Here is a 19157-nt window from a genome sequence, read left to right as displayed (position 1 = left end):
TTCTCCGAGGACAAGCAGGCTGATATACTCACATGTGGGTGACGTCACGTCGGCCTGGAGGATTTTCTAGCAAAATCTTAAAAGTCTCTTCAAGAGCGTTCCGTCGCGCGGACACGCTCCTCAGTTCTTCTTTATCCATGTCTGAGGAGACATGGAGTTCGGTTAAGCGCGTTTTCTCCAGGCCTTCGGAGTATAAAGTTTTCTTCGAGTTCGTTTTACCCTTTCGGGTATTGTTTAAAAAAAAAAACAACCTTTACTTCGTAGTGTTTCTTTTCTAAGTTTCCTTTCTTTTTTCGTGCGACCGTTCTTAGGTCGCTCGGTCGGGTATTTTTTTTCCCTTTTTTTTGTGTGTCTCTTTTTTCTGACACAATTGCGTCCTTTGATTTTGCAGAAGCGATTTTTCCCGCGTTGTCATCAAAGATGCCCAGCGGCTACAAGCCATGCGCCCGATGCAACCGGACCATCTCCGGCACTGATCCGCACTCCTGGTGCCTTGGGCCCGACCGTCTTCAGGAAAGTTGTAAGTTGTGCCTGAAAATGAAAAAGCGCACTCAACTTTCTCGAGAGGCCCAAAGAGAAAAGCTTTTCGGGTCCGGTACCTCGATGTCGACATCGGTACCGTCGACTTTGAGGGCAGCGTTGGCATCGGGAGACTGGGTACAGGCTGCCAAGAGACCGATGCACGCTGGGAGCAGTGATGCATCGAGCGGGTCTCCACCTGCCTCGGCGCCTCCTGCTTTGCAGCCCCCCCGGGACCGACCTTTATCGGACCCAGCCCCGAGGAAGCGTGTGGATTCCACGTCTTCCTCACCGGTATCGAGGAGTCTCGATGACGAGAGTTGGGTGAAGGCCAAGAAGCACCATCATCGTTCTCCTTCTCGACACGGTACTGCGAGCTCCAGGTCATCGAGGCATTCGGTACCCGAGAAGTGTCGGTGCCGAGAGGATCGCTCTCCCTCTGTTATGGAGGTATCGATGCGCAGGTCGTCTGGCAGCCCGGTACCGGCTCCCCAACCTCTGCAGATTCTGCCTCCGACGTCCACACCAGCACCGCAGCCTTCCCCAACAGTTTCTGTAGATCAGCGCATCAAGGCTATTTTTTCAGATTTTTTTTGTTACATTTGTACCCCGCGCTTTCCCACTCATGGCAGGCTCAATGCGGCTTACATATTGTATACAGGTACTTATTTGTACCTGGGGCAATGGAGGGTTAAGTGACTTGCCCAGAGTCACAAGGAGCTGCCTGTACCTGAAGTGGGAATCGAACTCAGTTCCCCAGGACCAAAGTCCACCACCCTAACCACTAGGCCACTCCTCCACTCATGGAAGCGGTGCTGAAACATTTGTGTCCGGCACCGGAGGTACCGGTACCGACGGTGCCGGATGCTCCTGTGGCACTGTGCCTCTTGCCGGTGGTGAGGTCGCCTTCTCTGGTACCGCTTCTAGTATCGGAGCTGGCTGCCTCCCGGGTCGACTCTCCATTGCATTTGGTGGATTGAGCTTCACCGGAGTCTCCTGGGGAGTCAACTTCTCGACACCGTCATCGAGGTCACCGCACCTCTATGTCGAGACGGGCTCGGATCTGGGCGGCTCTTTCTGAGTTATTAGCCCCATCCAATGATGGCTCATCTGATGAAGATGGGGGTCATGGAGTTTTCTCTGCCGAGGATTCTCTAGGTCTTCCATCTGATTCGACCCCCTCACCTCAGAGACAGCTCTCCCCTCCGGAGAGCTTGTCTTTTTCATCTTTTGTGCAGGAAATGTCTGAGGCCATTCCTTTCCCTGAGGAGACTGTGGATGAGCCCAGGGCCAAGATGCTAGAGGTCCTGGATTATCCATCTCCACCTAAGTCTTCTACCACAGCTCCTTTTTGTTGGAATGTAATTGTATTTTACATGCATTGCCTGTCACCTATTATTTCTCTGTGATTACTCTGTGACCTCTGATGTGAATTACTTAGAGAGGTCACACAGCTATGCAACTTCCTTTGGGGGTCAGACACAGCAGATGCAGCACATGGAGCACATGGAGCTCATGATCTCTCCTAACCTGAGAGGATCTATGGTGGTGTGAGCATCCATTACCATCTAAGCACATGGAAGGAGCTGATAATACAAATGTATAGTAATATGTATATATAAGCCTGTCTGATTATAATCTAACTACAAACTGTGAGTAAACAGATGTTTTGTTACTTCAACTTTAAAGTGACTCAGCAGTGAATTATTCAGGGGTGAATGAGAGAGAGATGAAGAAAGAAATTAACATTTCTAAAGCTGAAGCTGTGTGTACTAAAATCTGCTAATTATTTACTACAAATAATCCAACAAAAGGGTTATGGGCCCAGGGTCCAGGAATTGAAAAAGAAGAGCAATATTACCAGGCAGAAAAAAAGGCCACATTTTTTTCTCTTAAGTTTTAAAGGAAAGATTCAGTCTGTCTCTCTCTCCCCCCACACAGCAGACAGAAGGCTAAGAAAATGGCTGAGGGAAGAAATTCACTATTTTTCTATTCTCTCAAGGTGCCTAGATTAACTGAGTTTAATTATCAGCAGTGGGAACTAAGATTCATATGTCTCCTTCGAGCAAAAAGATTAGATATATGCTTAGACCAAGACAGAACAGCTGAAAATATGGCTGAATGGGACAATGCAAACTATTATGTGAAGTGCATGCTTTTGGAAGCTCTCTCAGAGAAACAAGCCATATTAGTGGAGGGAAAAGATACACCAAAGGACATTTTATATAAACTGAGAACTATGTATGCAACTACATATGCAAAGCAGCAACCAATTTGGCTGGCAGAGTTGAATGAAACCAAATTAAGGGATAAAAGTAAATGTAATGATCACATTATGTATCTTATGTCTTCATTTCAAAAGTTAGAACTTTCTGGAATTCCCATGTGTGATGCATTGAAAAGAGCATTTCTTTTTACCTCACTATCAAAGAAGTTTGATGTTTTTAGGTCTGTAAATGAGGCCATTGAAGGGCAATCTTTTGAACAGACAACATCAAAACTAAGGCAGGAATGCATAATAAATGATTCTGAGGAGATGTGTTCTCAAAGCAAGTCAGAGAGAAATGAAACAAATTTCTTGGCAAAGAACAGAGGAAGGCGGAGCTATGGGAAAACTCCACCCAAGGGCAAGCTGATTTGCTACTCATGTGGAAAGGAGGGACATGTATCTAAATGGTGTAAGGAAACACAAAACACTCCCTCTAGCTCACCTAAGCCAATGGAACTAAAGAATTTTCAAACCAGGAAATGTATGAAGGACAAAGATAAACACAAGGGCTTTCTAATGGCAGAAAAATCATTGACTATGGTAAATAATAATTCAAATGAAAGTACTTGGATTTTGGATTCGGGGAGCACATGCCATTTAACCAATTGTAAAGATTTCTTTCAGGAAATGTGTCCAGAAGAAGGTATTCTTAAAACTGCAAACGCAGGGACTGCTAAGATCCAAGCAAAAGGTATTGGATTCTTAAAATGCAAAGTGTCTAATGAAGTTAAAGAAATTCCTGTAAGTGATGTCTTGTATATTCCCCAAGCAGTTTGTAATATGCTTAGTGTATCTACATTAGATAAGAAGGGATTTGCGATTCATTTTGAAAACAGTAAGTGCACAATCTCTAAAAATGATGAAGTGTATGCTGAAGCTTTTATGCATAATGATGTTTATAAACTGAGCATTTCAGGTGAAGCCTCACATATGGCGCAAGTAAGGAAGAATGATGGTAAATGTAGTCTGGAAATCTGGCATCGCCGCCTGGGACATCGTGATTCTAAGGTGATCCAGGATCTTTACAGTAGGCAACTAGCCACAGGCATTCAGATAAGTGCAGATGCTGGTAAAATGGAGAAATGCATAGACTGTGTTACTCAAAAAGGTGTGAGACCCTCATTTCCTGCATACACAGGAAATAGGAGTAATAAAGTGCTGGACTTAATACACAGTGACTTATGTGGACCGTTTAATATCCCATCATTGGGAAATAACAGATTTGTGCTAATATTCTTGGATGATTTCTCTAGATATTGTGTGGCCTATTTGCTGAAAGAGAAAAGTCAAGTCACAGACATGCTGAAGAAATACGTAGCCATGGTGAGCAATAAATTTGAAAGAAAACCAAAGGTTCTTCAGACCGACAATGGTGGTGAGTTCACTTCACAAAGCATGTGCACATTTCTAGAACAAGAAGGCATTCAGCATATCACAACAGTAGCTTATACACCAGAGCAAAATTCTGTTGCAGAGAGAAAATTTAGGTCACTTGTGGAAATGACCAGATGTATGCTGTCAGATAGCAATCTCCCTAAAAGACTATGGGGGGAAGCCATTCTCACAGCAGTGTACCTACAAAACAGAATGCCAACTAAAGGCGCTGAGCGCACACCACATGAGACATGGCATGGTAGGAAGCCAAACCTGTCACACATAAGAACATTTGGAAGTACAGCATATGCTCATGAACCAAAGCAAAGAAGGCATAAGCTGGATTCCACAACAGAAAGGGGCATTTTAGTTGGATATACTCCAGGACACAAAGGATATAGAATTTTGAATCTGAAAACTGGCATTGTTGGCATAAGACATGTTACATATTTTGATGAAAACAAAAGGGTTGATAAAGGCTGGATTATCCCAGATGAGCCTTATCATCCAGAATATGAAACTAGAACCATAATAGACATGCCAGTGTATATAAATGCCATACCAAGGCAGATGTCTGAAAGCAACTCATCTGTATCTAACGAGGAACAGGCAGAGGAAGCAGACACAGAAAGGATCATTGAAGAAGACAGTACAGTTGGAGAAGGGGAATCAATTGGAGAAGTACTCTCAGATTTTGAGGATGCGGAAAGGTCAGACCAACCTGTTGTCAGACGCTCATCCAGGGAAAACAAAGGTGTTCCACCCCTAAGACTGTCTTACTTAACAAAGTCAGCAGAAGCTCAAGAGCCCTTAACATGGGATGAGATTGAGAAAATGCCAGCAGAAGAAGCTGCTGAATGGCATAAAGCTGCACAAGAAGAAATTGATGCATTGGATAAAATAATACTTGGATTCTTACAAAATTACCTCCTGGCAAGAAAGCTATAGGATGCAAATGGGTATTCAAGTTAAAAAGGAATGCACAAGGAAAAGTGGAAAGGTATAAAGCCAGATTAGTGGCAAAGGGATATCTTCAAAATATGGAGAAGATTTTGATGAAGTGTTTGCACCTGTAGTGAAACACACGACAATTAGAACACTTCTGAGCATTGCAGTCTCAAAAGGCATGCAAGTCAACCACATTGATGTGAAAACAGCGTTTCTTCACGGAGATATAACTGAAGACTTGTACATGGAACAGCCAACAGGTTTCATAAATACAAAACAAAGACAGCTAGTGTGTAAATTAAACAAAGGTCTTTATGGATTAAAGCAAAGTGCAAAATGTTGGAATGATAAATTGCATGAAATATTGACAAATTTAGGATTTAAGCAAGGTGAAGCAGATAAATGCTTGTACACTAGGTGCACAAATGGACAATATGCATACATTTTAGCTTTTGTTGATGATCTGCTCATTGCAAGCAAAAGTGAGCAAGAGTACAAGGACATTGTAAAGTGTTTAAACCAGAATGTTGAGATAAAAGAACTTGGTAATGTGTCATACTATCTTGGTATAGAAATTGAGAAACAAAATGATGGTTCTTATCTTCTAAGCCAGAAGCAGAAAATAAATGAGCTTATTGAAAGTTTAGGTATGCAAGATGCCCAAGTTGTAAGCACTCCCATGATCACTGATTTTCTGAAGGATGAAACAGTAAGAGAACCTTTACCAGATAACATCCAATATAGATCAGCCATAGGTAAGCTTTTATATCTAGCTACCACATACAGGGCTGATATAGCAAATGCAGTAGGAATTTTGAGCAGAAGGGTCAGCTCACCTACCAAATCAGATTGGACTGCAGTTAAAAGGATGGTAAGGTATTTAAAGGGTACCATTGATTGTAAATTAAAGATTTCAGCCAATAGTAATCCAAAACTAATATGTTACTGTGATTCAGATTGGGCAGGGGATCATTCTGATTATAAATCCACAAGTGGATATGTGTTTATGTATGGAAATGTACAAATTTCATGGGCCAGTCATAAACAAAGTATTGTGAGTTTGTCTTCTACAGAAGCTGAATACGTGGCCGTATCGGAAGCGTGCAGAGAACTGATGTGGATTGAAAAACTTTTGCTGGATTTTGGAATAGCTGAACAGAGACCAATCCAGATAATGGAAGATAATCAGAGCTGCATCCAACTGTCACAGAATGACAAGGTTCAGTCACGCACCAAGCACATCGCAACGAAATACCACAACGTGCGAGAGTTGGCAAAAGAAGGGGTCATCAGTCTACACTATTGTCACACCAGTGAGATGACAGCTGACATCATGACCAAACCATTACCCAGAGAACATTTTGTGAATCTGCGTATAAAGCTTGGACTTTGTATGAATAAATAATTGCATGACAGTTATGCATGAGAAGGGGTTTGTTGGAATGTAATTGTATTTTACATGCATTGCCTGTCACCTATTATTTCTCTGTGATTACTCTGTGACCTCTGATGTGAATTACTTAGAGAGGTCACACAGCTATGCAACTTCCTTTGGGGGTCAGACACAGCAGATGCAGCACATGGAGCACATGGAGCTCATGATCTCTCCTAACCTGAGAGGATCTATGGTGGTGTGAGCATCCATTACCATCTAAGCACATGGAAGGAGCTGATAATACAAATGTATAGTAATATGTATATATAAGCCTGTCTGATTATAATCTAACTACAAACTGTGAGTAAACAGATGTTTTGTTACTTCAACTTTAAAGTGACTCAGCAGTGAATTATTCAGGGGTGAATGAGAGAGAGATGAAGAAAGAAATTAACATTTCTAAAGCTGAAGCTGTGTGTACTAAAATCTGCTAATTATTTACTACAAATAATCCAACACTTTTCACGATACACTCAGGGGAGTGCTGATGAGGAACTGGGAGAAGCCTCTTTCATGTCCAACTATCCCCAAAAAGGCTGAATCCCAGTATAGGATCCACGGGGAACCCAGTTTCGTCAGGCCTCAGTTGCCCCATGACTCTGTGGTGGTGGATTCCGCTCTCAGAAGAGCTAAGAGTTCTAGGAACTTTGCCTCGGCGCCCCCGGGGTGAGAACATAGAACCTTAGATTCTTTTGGGAGGAAGGCGTATCAGGCTGGCATGCTCGCTTCCAAAATTCAGTCCTACCAGCTCTTTACGAGCATTCATTTGCGGAACTCTGTGCGGCAGCTTGAGAGTTTGGTTGATGCACTCCCACCGGAGCAGGCCGAGCCTTTTCGCCAAGTGGTCAGGCAGCAGAAGGCGTGTCACAAGTTCCTGTCCAGGGGCATTTACGACACTTGCAATGTGACATCCAGATTTTCTGCTATGGGTATAGTGATGCGCAGACTCTCATGGCTGCATGCCTCTAACTTGGAGGAGAGAACTCAGCAGAAAATTGTGGATATCCCTTGCCGGGGGGATCATCTTTTTGGTGAGAAGGTCGAAGAGTTGATTGATCATCTCTATCAGCGTGATAACGCTGTGGACTCTCTCTCCCGCCGGGCGCCTTCTGCATCCACTTCCTCTTCTAGGAAGTTTTTTAAAGGAAAGAGAAGTGTACCTTACGCCTCTAGGGGCCGTAAGTACACTCCTTCTCGACAGCCGGTTCAGGCTCTGCCACACTTGTTCTCGTCAACAGCGTGCGCCTAAACAGGCCCCTGCAGCTCCCCAGCAAAAACCAGGGACGAGTTTTTGACTGGCTCCAGTTGAGCATAGCCACCATAAATGTGTCCGTGTCGGACGATCTGCCTGTCGGGGGGAGGTTAAAATTTTTTCACCAAAGGTGACCTCTGATAACCGACCGCTGGGTTCTTCAAATATTCCGGTTAGGATACACCCTAAATCTGAAAACCACACCTCCAAATTGCCCACCGGGGGCTCAGTCCTTCAGCTCCCAGCACAAGCAGGTACTTGCAGAGGAACTCTCCGCCCTTCTCAGCGCCAATGCGGTTGAGCCCGTTCCACCAGGGCAAGAAGGGCTGGGATTCTATTCCAGGTACTTCCTTGTGGAAAAGAAAACAGGGGGGATGCATCCCATCCTAGACCTCAGAGGCCTGAACAAATATCTGGTTCAAGAAAAGTTCAGGATGCTTTCCCTGGGCACCCATGATTCAGGAAAACGATTGGCTATGCTTTCTGGACTTAAAGGACGCTTACACCCACATTTCGATACTTCCAGCTCACAGGAAGTATCTGTGGTTTTGGCTGGGAACGCAGCACTTTCAGTACTGTGTGCTGCCCTTTGGCTTGGCGTCTGCGCCCAGGGTATTTACCAAGTGCCTGGCAGTCGTTGCAGAGTCTCTATGCAGACTGGGAGTGCATGTGTTCCCTTATCTGGACGATTGGCTGGTGAAGAGCACCTCCCAGGCAGGAGCTTTACAGTCCATGCGGATGACTATTCAAGTGCTGGAGCTTCTAGGGTTTGTCATCAATTACCCAAAGTCCCATCTCAACCCAGTTCAAAAATTGGAATTCATTGGGGCTCTGTTGTGTACGAGGACAGCTTGTGCCTACCTTCCCGAGCCAAGAGCGGACAACCTTCTGTCTCTAGCCTCCAGGGTTCAAGCGTCTCAGCAGATCAAAGCTCGGCAGATGTTGAGACTTCTGGGGCACATGGCTTCCACAGTTCATGTAACTCCCATGGCACATCTTCACATGAGATCGGCTCAGTGGACCCTAGCTTCCCAATGGTTTCAAGCTGCAGGGAATCTAGGAAATGTGATCCAGCTGTCCATCGACTCTCGGAATTCACTTCAGTGGTGGGCAATTCGATCCAATCTGGTTTTGGAGTGCCCATTCCAGATTCCTCAGCCACAAAAAGTGCTGACGATGGATGCATCCCTCGGGTGGGGGGCGGATGTAGATGGGCTTCACACTCAAGGAGCTTGGTCCCTTCAGGAAAAGCGTCTTCAGATCAACCTCCTGGAGTTACGAGCGATCTGGAACGCTCTAAAGGCTTTCAGATATCGGTTATCCAACCAAATTATTCTGATTCAAACAGACAATCAGGTTGCAATGTACTACACAAACAAGCAAGGGGTCACCGGATCTCGCCCTTTGTGTCAGGAGGCCGTGCAGATGTGACTTTGGGCTCGTCAACACGGCATGTGTCTCCAAGCCGTTTATCTGGCCGGCGTAAACAACAGTCGGGCCGACAGATTGAGCAGGATAATGCAACCTCACAAGTGGTCACTGAACATGGCTGTCACCAGGAAGATCTTCCGAGAATGGGGCACCCCCTCGGTGGATCTTTTTGCCACTCAATTCAATCACAAGGTTCCTCAGTTCTGTTCCAGACTTCAGGCCCACGGCAGGCTAGTGTCGGATGCCTTTCTCCTTCATTGGGGGACAGGCCTTCTTCTGTACGCGTATCCTCCCATACCTCTGGTGGGGAAGACTTTGCTGAAACTCAAGCAAGACCGCGGAACCATGATTCTGATTGCGCCCTTCTGGCCACGTCAGATCTGGTTCCCTCTTCTTCTGGAGTTGTCCTCCGAAGAACCGTGGAGATTGGAGTGTTTTCCAACAGTCATCACTCAGAATGAGGAGGTGCTTCTACATCTCAACCTCCAGTCTCTGGCTCTCACGGCCAGGATGTTGAGAGCTTAGAATTTGCCTCCTTGGGTCTTTCTGAGGGTGTCTCCCGAGTCTTGCTTGCTTCCAGGAAAGATTCCACTAAAAGGTGTTACTCTTTTAAATGGAAGAGGTTTGACAGCAGGGCCCTAGATCCCTTTTCATGTCCTACACAGACCTTGCTTGAGTACCTTCTACATTTATCAGAGTCTGGTCTTAAGACCAACTCCGTAAGAGTTCATCTTAGTGCAATTAGTGCTTACCATCAACGTGTAGAAGGTCAGCCTATCTCTGGACAGCCTTTAGTTGTTCGCTTCATGAGAGGTTTGCTTTTGTCAAAGCCCCCTATCAAACCTCCTCCAGTGTCATGGGATCTCAATGTCGTTCTCACCCAGCTGATGAAACCCCCTTTCGAGCCACTGAATTCCTGCCATCTGAAGTACTTGACCTGGAAGGTCATTTTCTTGGTGGCTGTTACTTCAGCTCGTAGGGTCAGTGAGCTTCAGGCCCTAGTAGTTCATGCTCCTTACCTTAAATTTCATCAGAACAGAGTAGTCCTCTGCACGCACCCTAAGTTCTTGCCAAAGTTGGTGTCAGAGTTCCATCTGAACCAGTCAATTGTCTTGCCAACATTTTTTCCTTGCCATCATACAAGTCCCGGCGAAAACAAGCTGCACACTTTGGACTGCAAAAGAGCATTGACCTTTTACGTGGAGCGGACAAGCCCCCACAGACAGTCCGCCCAGTTGTTTATTTCTTTTAATCCCAACAAGAGGGGAGTTGCTGTCGGGAAACGCACCATATCTGATTGGCTAGCAGATTGCATTTCCTTCACTTATATGCCCAAGCTGGGCTGACTTTAGAGGGTCATGTCACGGCTCATAATGTTAGAGCCATGGCTGCGTCAGTGGCTCATCTAAGGTCAGCCACTATTGAAGAGATCTGCAAGGCTGCGACGTGATCATCAGTCCACACATTCACATCTCACTACTGCCTTCAGCAGGATAGCCAACGCGACAGTCGGTTTGGGCAGTCAGTGCTGCAGAATCTGTTTGGGGTTTACAATCCAACCCCAACCTCCTAGGCCCATTTTTATTCTGTTCCAGGCTGCACTCTCAGAAATTTCTTGTTTTAGGTCAATCCTTGTTATGCCCTCGCCGTTGCGAGGTCCAATTGACCATTGTTTGTTGTGTTGAGTGAGTCTGGGGGCTAGGGATACCCCACATGTGAGTATATCAGCCTGCTTGTCCTCGGAGAAAGCGAAGTTTCTTACTTGAAGCAGGTGTTCTCCGAGGACAGCAGGCTGTATATTCTCACAAACCCTCCCACCTCCCCTTTGGAGTTGCTTTCTCTCATCTTTTGGATTCAACTGAGGAGCGTGTCTGTGCGGCGAGCGGGAAGACGTGCGCTCGCATGCGCGATGGGATCGCTTGCGTGATGGAACGCTCTTGAAGAGACTTTTAAGATTTTGCTAGAAAATCCTTCGGGCTGACGTGACGTCACCCACATGTGAGAATATACAGCCTGCTGTCCTTGGAGAACACCTGCTTCAGGTAAGAAACTTCGCTGTACAGTAGGTATTTTTCAGTTCCTGTAGGGATCACCATTACAAAAATAGAGAGTTAAACGAGATTTGAGCCTGGGTCCCTAGGTTTACAGTCCACTGCACTAACCACTGGGCTACTCCTGCATGAATGTCTTTGTGACTATCTTCTGAGAAGAAGGTTTATGAAAGAAACCAGACAAACTGATCATATAGAACAACAGATGATGAACAAATTTGGTCTGAGATTTAAATCTCAGTTTACTAATTCTTGTTTCAACTCGAGCATAATGTTACTGGGTTAGAGTAATAGCATGACCAATGCATTACAGCAACATTCATCTGAGCAGCCCAAAAGAAAGTGTAATACAAAGTCTTCCCCATGGTACTCTAAAGAACTTCAGGTAGTTAAGACAATGCCGCAAACGTGAAAGGTTATGGTTGAAAACTAAGAATCCTGTGGATGAGGAAACAAGTTAACGTTTACAAAAATGCTATTTCTATGGCCATAAAAGTTTATTTTCGGAAGTTGATAAGGGAGGAAAAATTAAATCAAAAGTTACTTCTTAATATTTTTAATAAGCTTACACAAGTTGCAATAATAGCAGACATTCCTGAATCTTTACAACCATCATCAACTGAATTGGCAAATTATTTTATACAGAAGGTAAAACTCATTAGACAATAACTTTATAATGCTATGTCTGATATTGGCTATTTAATAAGTAAAGATGTGATTGAATTACAAGCAGATAGAGACTGGTCTTCTTTCACATCTGTGGAAATGGATAGTGACCTCTCTGTTGAAAAAACTTTATCATAAATCATGTCTGTTAGATATATGTCTTTTATATTTATGGAAAGATATTTCTACTTACCTACTTTTACCTAGAATTTACCTAATCTGCTCACACCTACAAAGGTTTGGAACGGATTACAGTGCAAGAGACCAGTAACATCAACTGGGAATAAAATACATAATACAACAAAGATTTGAGGTGGATTACAGTGCAAGAAATCAGTAATAACTGGGAACAGGATATATAATACAGCGACAAATTCACATTATCCTTTGTTTCTGGGAATAATTCAATTGTATCTAAACAACTAATTTCCTAATGGCATATGATAAAAAGTAGCAAAATATAGATAAAAGCTTATTGCAATAGCACATACTTCTTGAATAAAATACAGAAAATAGCTTATTCTGATAGTACATACTTGTTGAATAAACTAGTTTTTCCATCTGAATTGGTAGAATGGCTCACAGTCTTGGGTAGTAATTTATTAAAGGAAGGGTTGATTCCTTTGGAATTAGGACAAATCATTTTAACTGTGATTCCAAAATCTCGAGCAGATTTGACAGCTGTGTCAAATTTTCGACTGGATGGCAAAATTAATGCAGTGAATAGTAGCATTACGGATTACATCCTATTTGGAATCTTCACATTGTTTGCTTGATTTTCAATTTGGATTCAGGGCTATGCATAGCACGGAGTCATTACTGTTACTTTTGATATCTAAAGTTAGGGAATTCTTAAGTCAGAGAGTCCATTCCGTCTTGCTCCAGTTTGATATTTCTGGAGCATTTGATACAGTGGATAAAGAACTTTTGTTGTGTAAATTGAGTGAGTATGAAATATCTGGAGCAGTTTATAATTGAATAGAAGGCTTTAAAAAATAGATTATATTGTGTTAAGAATAATATCTTTCTTTTAGTTGGAGACCAGGGTTCACCATTATCTCCGATATTATTCAATGTGTTTATGAGCTCTTTGGGATCAGTATTAGATGCATTAGGTTATTTTGACTGTTCATGTGCAGACTATATATTTGTATTGATCCCTGTACATCAAATATTTTTGACACTACAAGCTTCTATTTCTGACTGCATATCCTTAATTCTTAGTCCTATCAACATCTGGTAAAGCTTAATGCAACTAAGATAACATTATTGTATTTTTGCAACAATGTGTCTTTGGTCCTTTGTAGTGTTACAATTGCTTCAGGAGAACAGTTGTTTGAAAAAACTTCTAATGTTTTGAGGATTATATTAGACACCCAGCTAAAGGTGGAATCTTAAATAAATTGGGTAAAAAGATATTTTTTAAATTGCGACAATTGAGAACAATCAGATGGCTATTTTTTACAGAACACTTTCACATGCTGTTGTTTTATCTCAATTGGACTATTGCAGTGTCCTGTATGTTGGATTAAATTTAAGACTTGTTAATAAATTGCAGTTGCTGCAAAATACTGCAGCTAAAATGATTTATGGTCATTCCCGATTTGATCATATGATGTCTTTACTCAAAAGCCTGCACTGGCTACCAGTTTCTGTTCAAATCAATTTTAAGACTGCTTGTAATGTATTTAAATTTTACAGGGGGATTATTCTTCTCTTTTTTATTCTACTCTTTTATTGAGATTTCTGTCTGTTAAAAAAAGTTTGTTACAAAAAAAGTTCTTGATGGCTCTTTTATTTATCAAGCTAGCAAATTGTGGAATTCTGTACCTGAACGAATTTGAACAGTTTTTTGGTATTTGCAGTTTAGAAAGAGCATTGAAGACTTATATTTTTAGTAAATATTTGGATAAATAATATAGTAGGGCTTTCAGTATCTTTAATTGTGTGTTTTGAACTTTATATAACCTGCTTAGATTCTTTATTGATTGTAGCGGGATAGAAATACCCAGAATTGATTAGAATGCTTCCATACAGTCGTCCATGTCTCTTATTTTCCCCATTCATGATTTGGGCGTTCCAGTTTGTAAAATGGCTGTTATTGCTGGGATGTCTCCAGCACACAGACATTCATCTCATGTATTTTCGAACAGGAAACCTTAACGTATTTCTTGTTTGAAAATGCATGTGAGATGGGCATCTGTTTGGGACGTTCTGTCGTAGACGTCCGTATTCTGACTTGGATGTCCTTTTGAAAGTATCCTTCCATGTATTCTCTTTAAGTAGTATATGTAAAGTTAATTTGAACATGGAAATAGACATCAAAGCTGTCAAATAAACTGCAGCAGATAGCTGAGTGATTGTTTTGAAAATGGTTTATTTTGGCTATCTAGGCTCTAAAACTCTGGTCCTTGAGGACTGCAAACCAGTGGAGTTTTCAGGATGCCACTCTAATGAACATGCAAGAGAGATTTTGCATATAATGGAAGCAGCACATATAAATCTGTCTTGTACATAGTCATTGTGGATACCCTTAAAACTTGACTGATTTTCCAGTCCTTGACAAAAATTTATATTAATGTATAACACTCTTGAACCAGCTGGTTTAAATCATGAAATACAGTGGGATTTAGTGAAGTGAGGTAATCACGTTTGTGTGGCTATCAGAAGGGGATATTATGATTGGATACATGTTAAATCCCGAGAGAGTCTAAATTTAGGGGGCGGATCACTCCCAAAATACGCATGCTTAGAGCTTTGATGGAAGTTGGACGGGTTGAGCTCTCCAGCTATGGTGTGCTAAGAATATTTGTATCATTGGAGATATGGTGAGTGGAATTTATGTTATATATAATACATAATACCATATTTTTAGGTGATGGTATATAAAAATAATTGTAGATGATTCTATATGCACAGACTGACAGCTCCTGAAGACGCCAACTGAGCGAAACACAAATTTTGGGTCGGGCTGGACAGTTGAGAAAAAGAATGTTTGATTCTAGACCAGCTGTGAATTGAGGACTTTGGGAAGATCTCCGTGTTTTAAAAAACTGGAACTCTGTGACGGGTAGAGCCGGATTTTGTGGGTTCACCTGGAGGACTGGTGATTTACTGAAAAAACTTTCATCACGGACTGACTCCTAAATCCTGGACAAGAGTTTTAAACTTGTTACAAATATGGGTAATGAATGAATGTGGGGATATGTTTTAGATGGTTATGGTAGTTTTGCTGTGCCTCTGTAGAGAAAAGGGGATTTTTGTAAGAAAAGTGAAAAAGATTTTTTGAGATAAATAAATTTGTGTGATTGTGATAATTGAATGGTATGATTCATGTAAGAATTTTCCTGGAATTCATCTAAGCCTTTGATATAGGACATGACTTATTTTGTGAGGGTGGGGGGAGGAGGAGAGACAAGGTGGAATTTCTTCTTTTCTTTCATAGTTCAAAACAAATTGGTATTATGTATGAGTTTATTAAATTTATTTATTGTGCAGCCTGGGTTTTAGATAGCAGGCTTATCTGGTGTGTAAATACAGAATTACAGTGCAGTAGCAGGTTGCACACAATATCAAAGGAACATCATTTTTATTTACTCTCCTGCTTCCAAAGCTTTATCCTGTTGGTTCTTTATGCCTGCCTTTTCCACTATCATATGATTTCTCCACAGATGCCTCTGAACCTTACAAATGCTGTGGCAACAGCCAGACAGTTGTTGGCTTATACTGTAGAAGCTGCAAATTTTTCTGACAAGATGGATATTATATTTGTAGCTGAAATGATAGAAAAATTTGGAAGATTTGCTGAAAAATACAAAGAGGTAACTTATTTGTTTTATTATCAAGAACAGCCAGTGAAATGAAAGAGCAATTTAAATTACAATCATATTTTGGTAAGTGAATGCTCTGTCAGATTAATATTAAACAATTATTTTGTTAAATAAAGCTGTTAATGTGCTTTGTTTAATGATCAAGATAATGTGAGGTTTACTAACTGAAGGGATCATGCAGAATACTTGGAAGAGTGTAAAGTAATGGCATTAATGCTGGTATGAACACGAAATGTTAACTATTAATCGAAAGGTATGGTTTATTGCATTATAACCTTTGCATTACATTTTATATTTAATGTGTGTCTGGTTTCCCTCCACTAACGGATTTTTGGGTTTTGCCTGTTCTTTCATGTTCCTAATATATTGCATTGATTGTAGCACAAGTGCATTAACATCACTTTGATGCAAGTTTGGCATCTCGTACATATCTTTCATATGCATTAACACTAATGCGTGTTAGTAAATACTCAAAGTTTGTTAGCGTTTATATGCCAGGGATTTTTATTTTATTTTTATTTGTTTTTGGCAATTAAGTGTTGCTAAAAGATGAGATCATAAGAGATTTTCTTTTTCCTAATGAGTAGTCTGGGAAGGCTCCTAATTGGTAGTAATTTTATAAAGAATTTTCCATGTGCAAAGCATGTTTCATATGCAGAAGTTGGCTGTTTTGAAATTGTGCGTTCGGATACATGCATACAGATATATGCATTGACAAGATTGCACGTAGGCAAGTTTGTGAGCTAAGCTGCAATTTGCATGCACATTTTATAAAACAACATGTGTACATTCACAGAGTATACGTAGGGCCGGCTTATCCATTGGACCAGTTGAGGCACTGGCTCAGGGTGCCAGCGATAAAGGGTGCCAAAATCCCCACCCTCTGACTTCACCACCGTGCTTCGCCTGGTTCAAAGGTTAAGCTTTCTCTCCCCTCCACCCCTGCACACTTCCCTCAGTCCAGTGTTTCTCCCTTCTCTCTGTCCCTAAGGGCCAGATGCACTAAACTTAACGAGCCATTAACGAGCAAGTAGTAAACCCTGACATGCACTAAAGACTTTTTCCCGAAGACGGTAGCCGCTAACGAAAACGGAATGCAGATGAGCGAATTGTGTAGAAACCCTATTGTAATGAGATGCACTAACCTTTTCCAGTTGCCTTAACGCTGGAAAATCTAACGAGAGGTCTGTACCTCTTGTTGGGGCTGCGCGGTATAAAACTTGGCCCAAAGTAACAAAAAAAAAAGCGTCCTTCACTCGAAAGAATGCCCAAGTGTTTGTCAACTCCCCCCCCCCCACCCTCCCGCAGTCTTTAACCCTGCTGCTGTTTCTTGTTTTTGTTTTCCCTATTCCATGAAGCTTGTGAAACTAGAACAAAAAATAGCAGAATCGCAGCACCAGACAGAGAAAAAGTTGAGGTATGGAGTGAATGTTCTTGTGAAGCAATGCACCGGAGTGGTTGGCAGCAGTGTAGGGCTTTCCCACACTGATGAATTCGCTCCCTAAAAGGTTGTTACCTATGTCAGGGATCCCTTGGCAACATTTTGTTGCTGCTGTTGCTTTCTTTGCGGATCTCCTTGTTGGGGATATTGGGGGGGGGGGGGGGGGGGTGAGTCCTAGTTTCCAGGAAACCGAAATCCCCAAACCAGCAGTTGCCAGTTTAAGGTTACTTACACACATCCTGGGCAGAGAGATCAAGATACCACAGACATAATGCATAAAGGCAGCAGAAGAAGAAGATATTTCCCTGCTCATCACCCACCCCCCCCCCCCACCCCCGGCAATAATAAAAACGGCCTTTTTGGACGTGCTTCACTCAGCTGAGAGACCCGGAAGTCTCTGAGCCAATCACAGCGCATGGCATGTATGGGGGTGGACCATGAGTTTTTCTCTGCTGATCAGCGCATTGGCATTAATTGATTAGTGCGTGAGCCCTTGCTGCCTACAAAATAGGTCGCGGTAAAGGCTCACACGCTAATCTTTTTTTTAATGGACACACGTGGAAATTGAAAAGCGTACATTTTCCTGCTGCGGAAACAAATGGCCTTAGCGTGTGGGAAAGACCCACATAAGGACATGCTAAGGCCACTTTTTCCACACCTTTGTAAAAGAACCCCTAAGGACCCTGTTTACTAAGCCATGCTAGAGGCACGATAGCATTTTCAGCGTGCGCTAACCATGCAACTGCCCATAATATTCCTATGGGCATCTACATGGTTAGCGAACGCTAATGCTTAGCATGTGCTAAAAATGCTAACGCACCTTTAGCGTGACTTAGTAAACAGGGTCCTTAATTTCCTAGTGAATACCTACGCAGTTGAGTTTTAATTTTTATTTATTTATTTATTTTACCAGTGTGTATCACAAATCTTTAATGTATGTTTCAAAAAGATGTGTGGAACTTATGTTAAATTGAAATTTACTGGGCAGACTGACTGGGCTAGATGGTCTTTACTAATACCTACTAAGAAACTTTTGCTTTTAAATGTAAAATTGGCAATTTATAGCAAGGTAATATTAAAAAGAGCCTTGTTGTCTAGATATGTTAATTTACAGTAGAAAACTAATTTGAAAATATTGTTGACCTGATTTAAATGTCTAATACAGTCTATAGTTGTGCCTTGCTGTTTATTCATAGGTATCTGCTTGAGTTTTAATATGTTTCCAAATAAGGTGCATTTATTTGATAAAGGCTTGTAAAGAAAAATTCTATTAAGCAATTTTTATGTCCCACCATTTGGGATTATGTGAGACAGCACATTTAATGCGTGTGGCAGTTATTTAATGAACGGGCAGCCATTTATTCTCCAGAGAAATTGGCATTAGCTTTCTTTCTGCTGTTGATAAATATTATTTTATAATTTCACATATAGAATCAAATTCTATAAATGGTGCTGAAAAAAATATGCTGTTCTATAAATGGCACTGAAAGTTAGGTGCCGTTTATAGAATATGCTTAGTGCAGGGATCAGCGCCTAGTTTTAGACGCTGGTGTAAATCCTCATTTCTAAATTAGGCACGGATCCCCATTTTTCTATAACAGCTTGCATAATTTGTAGGAATGGTCCTGAACCACCCATGACTCTGAAATGGCTGCGCTGCCGTTTTAGACGCTGGTGTAAATCCTCATTTCTAAATTAGGCACGGATCCCCATTTTTCTATAACAGCTTGCATAATTTGTAGGAATGGTCCTGAACCACCCATGACTCTGAAATGGCTGCGCTGCCATTTTAGAGCCACACATAAAATTTACATGCAGATCCCTGTGACTAAAAATGCATGTGTAAATTTTAATTAATGCCAATTAGTGCTGATAATGGATTATTAGCACCTAATTATTGGCGATAATTGGCATTCAGTTAAATTGTGCATACAAATTGGG

General features: G+C 41.9%; 1 protein-coding gene across 1 annotated transcript in view; it reads left to right on the top strand.

Annotated features, from left to right (window-relative positions):
* The window catches only part of ADGRA3 (adhesion G protein-coupled receptor A3), a 203271-nt gene that overhangs the window by 118119 nt on the left and 65995 nt on the right, over positions 1-19157 (top strand). The window contains exon 10 of the mRNA XM_030191235.1: positions 15617-15766. Within this exon, the coding sequence (XP_030047095.1) occupies positions 15617-15766 (150 nt within the window). The remainder of the gene's footprint in view (positions 1-15616; positions 15767-19157) is intronic.

This window comes from Microcaecilia unicolor, chromosome 2 (assembly GCF_901765095.1).
Source record: "Microcaecilia unicolor chromosome 2, aMicUni1.1, whole genome shotgun sequence".
NCBI lineage: Eukaryota > Metazoa > Chordata > Amphibia > Gymnophiona > Siphonopidae > Microcaecilia > Microcaecilia unicolor.
The sequence above is the reverse complement of the archived record's forward strand: the minus strand, read 5'-3'. Positions and strand labels throughout refer to the sequence as shown.